This window comes from Xyrauchen texanus, chromosome 7, assembly GCF_025860055.1.
Source record: "Xyrauchen texanus isolate HMW12.3.18 chromosome 7, RBS_HiC_50CHRs, whole genome shotgun sequence".
Lineage (NCBI taxonomy): Eukaryota > Metazoa > Chordata > Actinopteri > Cypriniformes > Catostomidae > Xyrauchen > Xyrauchen texanus.
Window position 1 is genome coordinate 22,722,283 of NC_068282.1, and position 16,702 is coordinate 22,738,984.

A 16,702-nucleotide genomic window follows, 5' to 3' on the forward strand; every position below is an offset into this window, starting at 1 on the left:
ACCCATAACAAACGGTTACTTGTGTAATGTAATAGACAAAATACATTAGATTCATACTGAAATTTGTAGTACCTTACCTTACTGCCAATGATGGAGCGTACTTCATCATCTGGGGAAGTTGGAGTGCCAGAGATGTCTGGGTTACTATTGCTAAGGCTACGAGAGCGATTGAGATTGAGGCTTGCAGGTCTAACTACAGAACGGGCCATGGTGGCATAATGCACCGAGCAGCCTAATCCTCCTGGACCTATTACACAGAACATGACAAATTAGACCAGACATTCACAGCATTCCCAATTAATTACAAATAATTGTAAGGGCTAAAAGGCAACCGTTTAGAGATCAATATAAAATGTAGACTACTGAAGGAAAAAAATAGCAGACCTGGAGAGGGGGAGTTGGGATCCATGTTAGGTAGGCGGAAGACATAGTGAATATATGAAGAGAGGAGGCTGTTTCGGCCGTGCATATCCTGACTGGTGTCCAAATACTTATGCAGCCGGTTCACTATGGAAGCCATCACTTCAAAAGAAGCCTGGCCGAGATTCACTATAGTAGAGATGAATAGAAAAAAAGCGTAATTAAAAAAAACAGCAAGACTCAGCAGACAAGCAGTGGATTGATGCGATTTAGAAAAAAAAAGAAAAAAGATTAAAGGGTTAGTTTATCCAAAAATGTATCATTTACTTACCCTCATGCCATACCAGATATTTAAGACTTTCTGTCTTCAGCTGAACACAAACGAAGATTTTTAGAAAAATATCTCAGCTCTGTTGGCCCATACAACGCAAATGAATGGTGGCCAGACCTTTGAAGCTCCAAAAATCACATAAAGGCCACCTCATATTGCTTCTGAAGACATGGATTTAACCACTGGAGTCTTATGTATTCATTTTATGTGGCCTTAATGTGATTTGTGGAGTTTCAAAGGTCTGATGACCATTCACTTGTATTGTAAGGATCTACAGAGCTGAATATTTGTGATATTTATGATATTCTTCTTAAAAGCTTTGTTTGTGTTCTGCAGAAGAGAGAAAGTCATAAACCTCTGGGATGGCATAAGGGTGAGTAAATGATGAGCGAATTTTCATTTTTGGGTGAACTATCCCTTTAATAACTGAGGGAAACAATTACGTTTATTGTTAAAGGCATAGTTCCTCAACGAGAGTATGGCTTGTGGCTGAACTACCCCTTTAATATTAAATGATATGGTTGCAGAAACACTGCAAGTTCCAACATAAACCCTGTATCCTAGTAAGTACCAAAAGTGTGGCAAGCTTATTACGATTTTTATGAGTATGAAGCTGGGAGGTCTTATACCTATCTGGCCAGCTATAACAGGTGGGCGCACCATCAACAGCACCAGTTTGTCCAGCAGTAGGTGGAGGAAGCGCACCACAGACTCCAGCTGAGAGGAATTCAAAGCTGCAATACTTGACTTCAACTCAGCCTCTAGATTATTCTCCATAATGCGCATGTCTCCTATCCTCACAGGGAACATGTGCTCATCCAGAGCATGCACCAGAGCAAAGAACTTATCTAAATATTGGTCCTATGGAGAGGAAAGAAATGCAATGATGCATTTGTTGACATGGTGGAGAGCTTTAAAAAAAAAAAAACAATAATAATAAAAACAATCAGTGCTTTTGACAAAAGTTAACCACCAATTACCTGTGTGTGGATGGAAGATACAGACACAACTTCAACATTGAAAACCCCTCTGTGGTTATCCACCCATTTCATGCCAGGAAGAGGAACCTAGACATCATGAATGCATCAACAATGAGGCAACTTTCAGAATAATTTCTTTCAGAAACAGTTAATTGCTACATTAACGCAAGTGTAAGCAATAAAGCTAACACAACACATAGACACTACACATTCAGTAAATCCAGTCAACCGTGTCATCAAACCAGTTCATCTTTACTAATTTATATGACAGAAATGGCCTTACATCAGGAGAGAGAACAGAGTAAGACTGAGGAGGTTTCTCCAGAGACACTGGGAGGCAGAAATGACCTGTTCTCAAGCGTCCATTCTGCAGCATAGGAATCCACTGAGAAAAAGAGACAAAATGTCCATAATGGGCCGATCACGAATACTCACGCTTAGCAGTTCAATTGTACATGGTTGATGGATGTATTCTCTATCAGCATAAGGTGAGTGCTAATACTGCATGTACCGTGTATCCAACAGGCGTCTCCAGTGGTGTGTTCTGTTTCTGCTGACAACTGACATGGTAGAAAGTAAAGAGGATGTGATGGTGGTCGGTCAGCGAGGCTGGTAGCTTGATTTTAACTTCATCATGGAAATCTGGTGATCTGAAGAAACAAAACTGAGACATTTACTTGCGAGCACCACAAATAAAAAGGTCAACAAGCCATTTCATATGAAAAAGAAGCAAAGCAAAAAGCTTCAACTTATTTAACTATTGTTCAAAAGTCAACTAGAGCTACTGCAACCCTGTCTCACCATGAGCTGATGTTTATTTAATGTAGATTCACTAAGCCAGGTAAGCACAGATTTATGATGTCAATGAGGTCTTAATAGTACTAAACAGTCAATCTAGTCATGAACTCACCTATTATGATAGACTACAGCGGTGTACGCCTCTCTGCAATACTCTGAGCAGCTGGATTTACCGTAGATTACCTAAAAACCAATGAGAGAATAACTGAGAATAACTTTTTGTGCGAGTTTGTCATTTTTAGTTGTGCATCAGAAAATTTAAGTGGATTATTCCATTCTAACTTACAGGCATAGCATTGCTGGGGTCTTCTCCATTCATGAACTGTACTTTCACTGTAATGTTGCGTGCAGAGCCTTGACGATTAGCAAAGTTCAGGCTCTGTGTGTTCACATACAGGAGGTTCCTACAGACACAAGTAGATAGAGAAAGGAAAATTTTTTATACACATGAAACATTGAACACTTACTGCTTTTTTAATGAATTTTTTAATGGAAATATGGAGCAGAATGCAAAATGTGTGGTTGGAAGTTTGATTTTCATCCTGAATAGAAAAACGATTTTAATTTACAGACTGAAACTTTTTGACAACAGACCAGATCTTGTTTTATTTTACTATAACTTTATATTAGTAAAGAGAACTTCCTGAATTTGTCTAATGTATATTTTGCCCTTTCAGTGCCAACAGCTAATACAACCCTCACACATTCCAACAAAACTTTGCACAGTAAGAACAAATGGTCTGATGATCTGCATATTTGAAATTATTAGTGCATTTAGAGGCCCAATCAGTCCCTCACAAAACTCAGCTACCATTTGTCATTTATTGGTACCACTTGACCTAAATCTTTTTTGTATTTCTTTTTTGGAATTAACTGATCATATGCCTCAATGACCTGAGCGTATGCACCTAGTTTTTGAATGAAAAAAAAAAAAAAAAAAGCAGTTTTATTAAAGCATTTAAATTTTTTACCAGGAACAACACAAGTGGGACTTTGTGCAATTAATTACTAAATAAAAGTTTTTCAAAACAAACTTCCTATTATTTAAACATTAAAGCACATTGGTGTGAAATATAGTACAGCATGTTTTCATATTTTATTTAATATTGACAAAATAATCACACAAATAATGCCTTTTTTCACTCAAACATTAGGTGCATAAGCTCAGGTCAATGAGGCCTAAGATCAATAAATTCCAAACAGAAATACAAAACCTGCCCTATTTGAAAGAATATGAGTTGACAAAAAGATAGAATCCAATTTTTGGTGATAATGTAGCATGAGAGATTTATAAGCAATTATTAATAGGCCATTTTTGACCGGGAAGACCAAATTTGGTAAAATAAAAAAGACAGCAAAAGGGTTAAGAAACATGGTCCAAATTAAACAGGGGATTATCATGGTTCCAAGTTCAAAACTCTGTGGTATTACAATGGCAGCAATTGGTACTATAAGTGTGCAACTTGAAAGCATAAACTTAACTGCATAAAATGTACAAGATGAGAACTTCAAACACAATATCTGTTCACATGTGAAAAGTCTTAAAATAAATTGCACAGGACAAGGTTTTGTACATTAGCATTAATCCCTATTGATTTAACTTATAGCTTAAATTTTAGCTGTGCAGCCATTTCCGCTATGTGGTTACAGTAGCTGCAGCAGAGCTCGAGAACGCTCCCAGACTAGTCAAGGAGCATACATCTCTTTTCCGATGTGGTGCTGATATAACTTTTCTATTTCACACTCTGATTTATTTTTCCAAGATGAATGGGGAAAAAGAGCAACAAAAAATTACTGTCATGAGATGGTGCACTCCATCATCGACAGTCTATTATTTCATAAGAGAAATTGAAATGTCTCTTTTCTAATGATTCTATCAGCATTCTATCAGTTTAACTAAATATTGTATGCTTCCATTCATGTTGCATTTGAAGAGATTCATTAAAAAAATATATGGTGCAATTTCAACCAAGAAAAAGTTTTTTTTAGTTCAGTTCTATCTGGTTCTGCACACTCATCAGATTAAAATGCAGGTTAATAATTTTCTATTTAGCACATGGTGAATGAAGGGACATAGGGGAGGATATTTCTATGAACCATCGGCACACATGCTCCTACACCCTGACTGGCCTCTGGGTACACAAAAGGAGCCGGACCATGTTTGCTGAGTGCACAACCATGGATTGAGGCCAAACTGTCTGCACCTGTCTGAACAGGACCGGTTAGCATGGGCATGTGGTGGGGCAATGATAATATATGGTCAGAATTGCCATGCTGACAGAGACTGCTAATGTGTGCAATGCATAAATAACTGATACGGCATAGGGGACACAGAACAAGTTAAATGGCAAGCAAATGAAAAGTTAACGACTTTCCAAGATAGTTTAAAACAGCCATTGGCATCATTAAATTGGTCACTTATAGTTTATAAACAGCTAGTTTATAAACTATAACAAGCAAATCTGAGAAGGACGCAATTTCAGACATGATATTTTAAAGTTAAGATATTTTTGTTTCAACATTCCACAGTAACAGAACAACTAGCAATCATGTGATATATTGGTGGCAAGTAGTATACTCAACAAAAACGACAATAATATTAATATGTTCTTAAAATTAAAAAAAAAAATATATAAAAACACGTTAATCCAGCCCAAACATGTTTGACTGTACAATGTTGCTACTCTAAATGCATTTCATTTCAGCTTTCTTTTTACAATACACAATCTCTCTGTAAATGTGTTGATTGACCTAGATTTTTCTACAATCAAAGTAGCAAAAGAAAAATTCCAAAAGCTTAAAAATAGTAATGGGTTAAATACTTTATCAATAAAGTAAATAAATGTAGGGTGTTCACAAAATTCTGGCCATGAATGAGTATCTTACAGATACATTTTCTGCCTATAGAGCTATGCTTTGAAACATGCCTATTAAGAGTTGCTAAGTTTGAGGATTTAATCACTGCACAAACATGAACTGATAAACTTTTCATACATCTGAACACAGTAAAATACATGAACTCAAGAATGGTTGAAAACATATGTAGCTATTAAACATTAGTTAAAAACTAGAGAGAAAACAGTCACAGAAGTTTCCAGCGACAAGTAATTTGTCTGTCCACAATGAAGGCAAAAATGCTGAGCAACTTAACAAGTTCACAGCTAATCAGAGCATATATGTGTTTAATATACAGCTATTTTGATTGGCATTTTGGACAGCTGGTTAGGACAAAAAGTCCTACTTACAAGAAAGACATTTTCATTGCTTGTTGCTTTATTGTGTCGCACAAAGTTTGGACATGGTGCTGTTTAAAAGCAGATCACTGGCAGTTGAAAACCATATGGAAATCTTGAGGTTTTCAGTTGAAGCAGGGTTATTTTTCCAGACTAGCAACACTGTAGTCAATGCAGTAAGGAAGATTAATATGAAGCAGTAAATAATAATCTTGTACATATCAGTGCAATGGCCCAAACTCTGCCAACTTCAGTCGTCAATCATTTCTATTACTGCCTCAAATGAGCTTTCTTGAGCTCAAGTGACAATTCTGCTGGTACATGCAGACCATCTCAGTGGCACTAGGAGTGATGCTTTGCTGATTCAGGGAATTGTTAAATCAAACTCAGAACCATAAATTGCATACTTTTATTATTAATTCCCAACCAGCAGTACATAAAGAGAGCCCCAAGTGACAGCAGTGATGACATGATCAATCGGAGGGATGAATCATCTGCCTGCCAGTAACATTGTTCATCTTCGCTTATCAGTTGTGACCAAGGGGCCAGGTTATGGATGTGTGGCGAGTGGGGGCAGTGTACGTGTGTGTGCGATACTGTAAATTTATTGCACCAAGTAAACCTTCCACAAACTAGGGGGAGGACACTCAGGCTCAAGCACAACCTGCTTAATAATAACCAAATACTCCCTCCCCTCTAAGTGCAGCCATATATATTTGGGGAATCTCTGCTGCCTTTGGCATTGTAATCATAGTAGATGAGAAGGGAGTGGAGAGCAAAGGAAGCTGGAGCCTGCAGGCACTGGGAACAAAACAGACGCAGTTAGCAAGTTGCCGCAAACGCCACCAAACCAGCTATAATGAAGTTCATCTTTCTGTTTTTGTTGCTCAGCTTGTCCATGACAACTGCGGCCCCTAATCCCACCCCGACACCAAACGAAGCTAAGTCCCACTTTGCCATGTTAGATGATGTACGACTGTTGGCTAACGGACTGCTCCAGCTTGGTCAGAGTCTCCGGGAGTTCGTGCACAAGACCAAGGCTCAGATCAATGACATTTTCCAGAAGCTCAACATATTTGACCGATCCTTCTACCAGCTCTCAGTGGTTACTAGTGAGATCAAAGAGGAAGAGGAGAAGTTGAAGAAGACGACCACATTTTTGAAGGCCAACAACGAGGAGATCAAGAACTTGTCGCTGGAGATCAACTCCAAAATCAACAACATTCTACAGGAGCGAAGCCAGCTGCACAGCAAGGTTGGTGGACTGGAGGAAAAGCTGAAGGGCTTGTCTCAGAGCATGATGCCCATGGAGCAACTTCAGGAGGTCTCTGCCTTGAAGGTGAGCGAGTTCTTTAGAAGAACGGGTCTAGAATTGTATGCTACTTTGTACCATGTCCTTCAAAAACCATTCAGTTGGAATGTTTCATCTGTACAGAAGTCTTTTAAAGCTGCATCCAGTTTTTTATGTACTGCAACTTTTTTTGTTGAAGGATGTGATTGAAACACAAGAAAAGACCATTACAGATCTGCTTAAATCTGTGAAAGAGCAACATGAACAGCTCAACTACCAGAAGATACAAATTAAAAGTCTTGAAGATAAGGTAATCCATCCCTTACTTTAAAATGTAAAATTTCAGATTAGGGATGCGTTTTCAGTCAAGTTCTAAGCAGTTTCAGTAAAGTTCTAATTATTAGTGTAAACATTTAGGCTTTTTTCTTCTCATTTACTGCAAATTAATTTATTTATTGCAGCTGAATAATGACACTTTTCAAGAGACAACTGAAAAAACTATGGATTTAAGTCCAGAAATGCCTGACCATTTTGGGTACTTGACAATAAACTCAACAAATGGAACTACTGACTCATCTGGTAAGAACAGCAGGAAAACAATTAGCTTTAAATTGTTGCTTTAATAATTCCGAAATCATCAGCTGTGTTTTTTTGCACAGACTTTCCAATGGATTGCAGCGATGTGTTCAAAAGAGGTCAGAGGAACAGTGGAATTTACCCAATCAAACCCAATCAATCTGAACCTTTTAATGTGTACTGTGAGATAAGTTCTGGTAAGGAAACAATAACCTACATCTAATCAGACTTCCTAGAGATTTCACCTAGAAAACAAAGATTTGGTTTATTTTCTTGACCAAAAATATAGCCGGTTCCATTTTTATTAATTTGAATTTAAGACTACTTTTCTGACATTAACAACACTTTATTTGGAAGGTGGTGCAGCCACAGTCATCCAGAGGAGGGAGGATGGTTCTGTTGATTTTGACCAATCGTGGGAAAGATATGAACATGGATTTGGCAATCTGGAAAGTAGGTATCTTCTGTAGTCTAATGCAGTGGTTCTCAACCGGTGGGGGGGGCGAGTAGGCTACGATGGAACGGAAAAAAAAACTGGAAAAAAAAATTTTGGGGGCACATTTTTTTTATCACTAAACTACTGTCATAAAAACTTATAGTTTTGTATATACATAACTCCTGAATAAAAATGTAAATGTGTTTGGCTGATTTAAAAAAAAAAATTTTGAACAAATTTGATTGGTTTGTCGATAGTGAGCGCAAATGCAGGTGATAAGCGAGTCATTAAGCGAGTCATTGAGTCGTTCATTCAAACGATTCGTTCAAACGGCCGATTCATCAAGAATGAGACAGATGTTTGTGAATGGGTCATTGAATCTTTGACTCAACCGATTCGTTCACAACACTGAATCATTCAAAACATGATTTTGAAATTTAACTGCAGTATGTCAATTTAGTTTATTTGTGTGTGCTGCGCTCACAGACTTTAGAAAACGGCGCTCATTTGTTTGATTTCAACCTGTCTTTGCAAGGCCGCGAAACTCATATTTTGCTCCTTGCAGACAAAGTGCACGCCTTCACACAAAAACTAGACCTCTGGCATGGCCGCATCAGTCGAGGGAACTGCGCCATGTTCCCCAGCCTTGCAGACTTTATCACTGATGCAGGCACGTCACACAATTTCTCCTCCCTATTTCAATCAGCGTCTGAGCACCTGTCAGCAATGAGAAAACAATTTGCGACGTACTTTAAAGAGGATTATCGCTCTTTTGCGTGGGTTCGAGATCCGTTTGTGTGCACAGCAAACGAGCTATCAATTGATATGCAGGAACAGCTTATTGAGCTGAAGAGTGACAGTAGACTGAAGGAACTCTTTAGCTCCTGCCCTCTTTCGTCATTCTGGGCAGCATTGATGCAGGAATACCCTGAACTCTGTGACGTCGCCTTGAAGATTCTCCTTCCTTTCGCGTCGACATATTTGTGTGAGGCAGGATTCTCAAAAATGACTGCACTCAAAACGAAATACCGCAATCGTGCACAAATCGAGGATGATTTGAGGCTATGTTTATCAAACATTGAGCCAAGAATTGAGGATCTTTGCAAGGCAAAGCAGACTCAGGTCTCACATTAACATCACCTACCAGCAAGCTTCTGTAAAAAATGCAGATGATGCCTACTATTAGGCCTAGTAATAATAACAATAATAAAGCATAAATTAATATCAGAGGTCTGTATTAGAGCAAGCTTCTGTAAAAAATGCAGATGATGCCTACTATTAGGCCTAGTAATAATAACAATAATAAAGCATAAATTAATATCAGAGGTCTGGTGCCAATTCCCAATTATAGCAATAGCCTAGTGATGATAATAGGCCTACTACTACTCATAATAATAATAATAATGCCTGCAAGCTCACATTAGAAGTCTGGTGCTACTGCCAATTATAATAATAATAATAATAATAATAATAATAATAATAACAACAATAAAGCATGTAACCTCATATAATTATATAGCAATAGCCTAGTAATGATGATAGGCCTACTACTACTCATAATAATAATAATAATAATGCCTGCAAGCTCACATTAGAAGTCTGGTGCTACTGCCAATTATAATAATAATAATAATGATAATAATAATAATAATAATAACAACAATAAAACGCGGGGCGGGGGGCACTGGGGCCCCAACTGCAATGAACCAGCTTTGGGGGGGCCCAGCTTGCAAAAGGTTGTGAACCCCTGGTCTAATGTATCTGTAGCCGGGGACAATTATGAAAGGAAACTATTCTGTACACTTAGTGTTAGCAAAAGCAGTATGACTGAATTACAAACAATTGCCATAGGCTTCAAAATGTTCTGAATCTTTTACGATTCTAATAACAGATCTTTTGTCTGACTGGATTTCAGTCATGCCTCAAGGTCAATTAAAAACATGTAGGTTTGTTAAACAACCGGGATATCCATGACATCCAACCCATGTTGGGTACAAGTGCTTGTGCAAACAAAAGTTTTCCTGACGAATACCTGAATGGACAAAATGTTGAAACACGTTTTTGAATAAAATTTGGGAGCAATGGACCTACGTCAGGGTAGACGCCATTTTTAAATATACAATTAAATTTACGTTAGACATAAACTGAGCAAAAAACAAACAATTCACGTTCTTGCCTTACCCTGAGTCATTACGGTAAGCTTACAATGATTTTACATTCAGAGCTGTTGAATTCGAAGTGGTGGGAAACTTCAGGCTTCAGTCATTTGTCCTTGTGTATTTACATGATGTCCGTAAACAAAGAAAAGATGGTCCGTCAGCTGATATGCTACTTGCTCAGACAATATATTTTTCAGATACACATCTTGTACGACTATCAGTGACTCTTGGTGTAGCTTGTCAGATCTGACAATGTTCTTCCACAAGTAACTTGCAATTTTATGTTTCAACCAGAGATGTCAATAGAGACCAGAATTTAGTAGTGTATCATTAATACTTGACTTATGAAAATGAACCTGTGAGGGATACATGTACACTGTTCAATAGGTTGTACATTTTCATACCGTCATGCTAGTCGCTAAGCCAAGAAAACAATGAAAAAATGGGTTTTAAAAATAAAACGTGATGAGTCCTTAAAGAAATATCCCGGGTTCAGTTCAAGTTGAGCTAAATCAAAAGCATTTGTGACATTTGATTACCACAAAAATTAAATCTGTGTTACAGTGAGGCACAATGGAAGTGAATGGGTTCATTCGTAAATTATAAAATACTCACCGTTTCAAAAGTATAGCCACAAAATGTAAACAATACGCATGTTACAGACACAGATACAGGCCGCTCGTCAGACGCACAAAACCGCTTCAGAAGCAGGTGAAAACCTGGCCAGCAGGAGCCATATCTGCTCTTCAAGACTGTTTTGGCAAATGTTCAGGGAGGCTGCAACATATGGCGACTCTACCAACTTGGAGGAATACACAGCATCAGTGACCAGTTACATCAGCAAGTGCATTGATGATGTCACTTTCTCCAAGACCATCACCACACGCTCCAACCAGAAGCCGTGGATGACTGCTGAGGTGCGCGCACTGCTGAGGACCCGAGACTCCGCCTTCAGAGCAGGCGACAAGGCAGCCTTAAGAACAGTGAGGGCCAAACTGTCCCGGGCCATCAGAGAGGCAAAGCGCGCACACGCCTAGAGAATCCACAGTCACTTCCAGGACAGCGGTGACACGCGGCACATGTGGTAGGGCATCCAGGCTTCTACCACTTCTACAATGACTTCTACGCTCGGTTTGAAGTGCAGAACGACGTGGTGGCGAGGAAGACCAACCCTCCTCCAAACGACCAGGTGCTCTGCTGACTACGGCTGATATGAGGAAAACTCTACATAGAGTCAACCCACGAAAGGCTGCTGGACCAGACAACATTCCTGGCAGAGTGCTCAGACGATGTGCAGACCAGCTGGCAGAAGTTCTTACCGACATCTTCAACATCTCTCTGAGCAGCGCTGTCGTTCCAATGTGCTTCAAGGCCAGCACCATCGTCCCCATGCCAAAGAAGTCTTCAGTGTCCTGACTCAACAACTACCGTTCCGTCGCATCACGAAGTGCTTCGAGAGGCTCGTCATGAGGCACATTAAGACCCAGCTGCCCCCCTCACTAAACCCACTGCAGTTTGAGTATCGTCCAAACTGTTCAACAGACGATGCCATTGCCACCACCCTCCATCTTGCCCTCACCCACCTAGATAAAAAGGACTCATACGTTTGAATGCTGTTCATAGACTTCAGCTCAGCATTCAACACAATAATTCCTCAACACTTGATTGGAAAGCTGAACCTGCTGGGCCTGGACACCTCCCTCTGCAACTGGATCCTGGACTTCCTGACTGGGAGACCTCAGTCAGTCCAGATCGGGAACAGCATCTCCACCACCACCACACTGAGCACTGGGGCCCCCCAGGGCTGTGTGCTCAGCTCACTGCTGTTCACTCTGCTGACTCACGACTGTGCAGCAATGCACAGCTCGAATCACATCATCAAGTTTGCCGATGACACGACCGTGGTGGGTCTCATCAGCAAGAACGACGAGTCAGCATACAGAGAGGAGGTGCAGCGGCTAACGGACTGGTGTAGAGCCAACAACATGTCTCTGAATGTCGACAAAACAAAAGAGATGGTTATTGACTTTAGGAGAGCATAGAGTTACTCTCCGCTGAAGCACCAAATTCCTTGGTGTTCACCTGGTGGAGAACCTCACCTGGTCCCTCAACACCAGCTCTATTACCAAGAAGCAGCGTCTCTACTTTCTTCGAAGGCTGAGGAAAGCACATCTCCCACCCCCCATCCTCACTACATTCTATAGAGGGACTATTGAAAGCATCCTGAGCAGCTGCATCACTGCCTGGTTTGAGACTTGCACAGTTTCGGACCGCAAAGCCCTGCAGAGGATAGTGAGGACAGCTGAGAAGATCATCGGGGTCTCTCTTCCCTCCATCAAAGACATTTACAAAAAACACTGCATCCGCAAAGCAACCAGCATTGTGGACGACCCCACACACCCCTCACACAAACTCTTCACCCTCCGGCCGTCTGGCAAGAGGTACCACAGCATTCGGGCCCTCACGGCCAGACTGTGTAACAGCATCTTCCCCCAAGCAATCAGACTCCTTATTATTCAGAGACTGGTTTTACACACACACGTCCTGAGTTGCACTTTAATTTTGTCACTTTATAACTGTCTGCTACCTCAATAACTGCTATGTGCATAGAACACTATCTCATAGTATGTTATGTTTACATTTGGCATTTTTAGAAACTGTCATCTTTTGCACTACTGTGTACTGTTAGGTCTCTTACTGTGTCTATTGTCCTGTTCATTGTTAGTAATTTATTGTACTGTCCCGTACCTTTTGCACACATTTGCACGTGCACTATATAGAGGTATGTTATTTAGTCTGTGTAGTCTCATGTGGTTCTGGGTTTGTTGTTATGTATCACTATGGTCCTGGAGGAACGTTGTCTCGTTTCGCTGTGTACTATACTAACTGTATATGGTTGAAACGACAATACAAACCACTTGACTTGACTTGACGTTAACATGATTTTTGTGTGATAAAATCACTTGCTAACAATTGTGTGAAGTTATATCCAATTGTACAACTTCATTGCAATGACAATTATAAGTTAATTATAAGCTTCACATTTATGTGCTTTAAATCTTAAACAATTAACCCATACACTTCCATTGTAAGTGCCTCACTGTAACCTCAATTTTTTGCTTTTTGTTTTTTAAAAGAAAAGGATAAACAAGTCAAGATACATTTTTGTGGTAATCAACCACAAATGCTGTTGATTGAGCTTAACTTGCATTGAACTCAGAATATTCCTTTAAAATAGAATAACCTATTGAAAAGTCTGTATGTATATCCCTTTAAGCCTAATTTTCATGGGGAAAATGTCTTTTTGTTAAAGAGGAGTGTTGGCTTGGCTTGGCGAAGATCCAATCCATTGCTCAACAAGGAGAATACATTTTACACATCGAACTGGAAGACTGGAAAGAGGAAAAGAGATTTATAGAGTACATGTTCACCCTGGATGGCGCTGCATCAGATTACACCCTTCACCTGGCACCTTTATCTGGAAATCTGCCTGATGCCATGAGCAACCACACAGGCATGAAGTTCTCAACCAAGGACAAAAACAATAATAATCTTGATGAGTCCAACTGCGCCCGCAACTACACAGGTATCAAATGGTCAAATAAAAATTTACTGTGCACATGTTTAGTCTAACAGTATGGCTTGAATTCTCAAATCACCTAGTTCACCTAATTCAATGGCATTCTACAATATTCTAGTATTCATTATAAAATGTTTGTTGTTTTCAGGTGGTTGGTGGTTTAATGCATGTGAGGACACCAACTTAAATGGGAGATATGCCTGGATGAGATCAAAATATCGTCCCCAGCGCAGGAAAGAGATCTACTGGAGGCCAGCCAAAGGAAGCTCCTATAGCCTCAAATCCACAAAGATCACCATCAGGCCATCAGCCCAGTTTCAATAATCCCTGACCCTGTTCTCCATTGGGCAATTCAAGATCAATAAGTGGGGTCACAATGGCAGTAGACACTAGCCAACAAAGTGTTCCCTTTTCTCTATAGACAGTCCAAAACTGCAGATTTTTCACCATAAAATGATGCAATTGCAAAAGGTCATTGACTTTGGTAGAGGGAAGAAACCAAGTCAAAGGGGAATTGCAACATGCATGTGTTAGTTCAGAATCTTCATAGGTCATTGGATTACAACCTTGCAGCTTGGTGAAGAAGAATATTTGGTTTAAAAAAAAATCATAAAACCACAGATTCAAATAGCAAGCTGAACACACCTATGGAACATCTGGTGGATGATATTATTAAAAGTGGACTAGATTTAACAATAAGTGTGTAGACAATACACACACCATTATAGAACTACATTGCGTTCAACTATAAAGCTTCACAATGCATTGGTTTTATTGTATTTTAACTTAAAGATTGTATTTAAGCAAGGTTCGAAAATGTGCAAAACAAGAAAAGCAATGGTTAACACTTTAAAATAGTATACATATAATTCTAAACAGAAACATATAATTCTAAACAGATCAGTTGTTCATGTACAATACAAATTTGAATATATGAAAATACACAAACCAATCATTTCTTTGCAACCTCTGTTATTGGACACTTTCACTCACAGAATAAATCATGGATGATTGCAAATAAGACATTTCTACAATAGCGAAACTTTGCTTTTATGTGATGCCACATCGTAAAAAATGCACATTCAAGCAATATGTAATGTTTGTTAATGTTATTAATTGAAGTTATTATAAAGTGTTACCAAAATATGTGCCGTTATGGTGGTTAAAGTTTGATCAGCTGCATGTCTCTTTCTGTTACTGAGTCATATTGACTCCTGGTTATGCTTTGTGCATACTCAGCTGTACTGTATATATTTCATTTACAGAATGTTCCTCATTGATGGTCTGGTACATCATATTTATAGCGAAACAATTAAACATTAAGACAAAAATAAAGTCTCCCATGAGTGTAATTAATGGTTAAAATACCCAAACTGACATGGTAAGCATTTATGGCAATTTTGGGTAATGAAAACAAATTTCAATAACAGAGAATAACGATTTCACTGGTTTAATTCAAAACTCTGAACTACAGTCTGAGATCAATCTTGGCAGAGTGGCAGAGCATAAATTACAGGAGGACTTTTATAATTAACAGATCTGTAACAGATCATATTTGTCCAGCAGTAGTACCAAGCTTAATCAGCATGTGAACCCAGCCCTTCATAATTAAAATCTTGTATGACCTTCACATATGACAGACCACACCAGTTTGATAAATCTAGCGTAATAATGTTGTTGGCAGTAAACTATATCAGAATGGAGGCATGTCCTAAACTGTCCAGTCAGCATCACCCAAATCAAGGCTGACTATGCAGAGCATGTCCACTAGAAGATAAAGTAGGCAGAGGCTGAGAGAAAGCAAACATGTCTTCTGAATGATAGGTTATGTCAACATAGGTGGATGATAAGCATCTTTGTCTGACTGACCATGGCTGAAACAGAAACCTGAAATGAGGGTCAGGTCATTCAGGGAGGATGAATGCTGGCAAAGAAAGTGGCTATACAAATAGCCTGGCTATTTAGCAATTCATAATTTAGACAACACCTTTCTAACAGGCAAAAAAAACAAGGCATGTGTTGGGGTTTACAATCTGTACAAGGGGTTAAATTTTTCAGGCAGAGGACCCCTTGTTGTAGATAGATGAGCAGGGACCGCCTGCTACATATTGTAAAAAAAACGAGTGTGTAATTTCTAGAATGGTCAATAATAGCATGCATATAGTACTATAATAATTAGGGGTGTCCCGATAACGATACTGGTATTGGGTCCGATACTGCGCTCATATACTCGTACTCATGCTCATAAAATGCTTCAATACCAAAAACCAATACCATCTGACATATGGATGTCATTACATAAACAATCAGTGCACAAATTAAAATGACCTAGTGAGATTATTTAACAGCAAAAGATGCAGTTTAATGAGATAAATATATAGTTTTCATGTGCAGAGCTTTAAATGTGAGTTCTTGTGACTGCGTGGAGCCGGTGTTTTGCAGAAATAAAGACACAAAGTGCTCATGCGTTTTAGAGATCCTTGGCTCATACACAGAAAACATAATCAGGAGCATTGCTCAATCTGTTTGAAGTATGACAGCAGGCAGAGTGCTTATTCACTGTGTAGCGTGTGGTACATACAGACTACATATTTATTTTATTAAATAGCAGCCTTTTGCAGTTTAAAAATCACTTTTGAGTCACGTAGTGACTGGCTTTTCCAGAATAGGAAGCTACGGTCAAAACATCAGATTAATACTACAAATAATAATCATTATAAATCAGTAGTAATTGTATTATATTCAAGCAACATCTCACGACTGTGATGCTCTGTTATGCAGCACTTAATTTGACAAAAATAACTCTAATGCTGTATTTTGGATTGTGCCGTTGGGTTCTGTATAAAATCATTTAATTTGATATAAAATTAATTGTTATACTTTCATTTGATTAAAGTTTTAATTAATGATTTTATTTAAACACCATGTTGATGATAACATTTAAATAAATTTTTGATA

At 38.9% G+C, this 16,702-nt stretch overlaps 2 protein-coding genes across 20 annotated transcripts in view; one reads left to right on the forward strand and one right to left on the reverse strand.

Moving 5' to 3' along the window:
• LOC127646400 (dedicator of cytokinesis protein 7) overlaps positions 1 to 16,702 on the reverse strand; it is an 80,233-nt gene that overhangs the window by 41,487 nt on the left and 22,044 nt on the right. For all 19 annotated transcript variants that reach the window (XM_052130008.1, XM_052130006.1, XM_052129999.1 and 16 more), the window contains exons 15-22: positions 2,756 to 2,873; positions 2,582 to 2,652; positions 2,183 to 2,321; positions 1,955 to 2,056; positions 1,672 to 1,758; positions 1,321 to 1,552; positions 385 to 549; positions 78 to 247 (exon numbers count right to left, since the gene is read on the reverse strand). In XM_052130008.1, the coding sequence (XP_051985968.1) occupies positions 78 to 247; positions 385 to 549; positions 1,321 to 1,552; positions 1,672 to 1,758; positions 1,955 to 2,056; positions 2,183 to 2,321; positions 2,582 to 2,652; positions 2,756 to 2,873 (1,084 nt within the window). The remainder of the gene's footprint in view (positions 1 to 77; positions 248 to 384; positions 550 to 1,320; positions 1,553 to 1,671; positions 1,759 to 1,954; positions 2,057 to 2,182; positions 2,322 to 2,581; positions 2,653 to 2,755; positions 2,874 to 16,702) is intronic.
• On the forward strand, positions 6,462 to 15,062 carry LOC127646404 (angiopoietin-related protein 3-like). The gene is made up of 7 exons (XM_052130019.1): positions 6,462 to 7,041; positions 7,193 to 7,303; positions 7,455 to 7,572; positions 7,653 to 7,766; positions 7,927 to 8,022; positions 13,478 to 13,750; positions 13,893 to 15,062. Exons 1-7 carry the CDS (start codon positions 6,562 to 6,564, stop codon positions 14,066 to 14,068), a joined length of 1,368 nt encoding a protein of 455 aa, XP_051985979.1. The 5' UTR covers positions 6,462 to 6,561; the 3' UTR covers positions 14,069 to 15,062.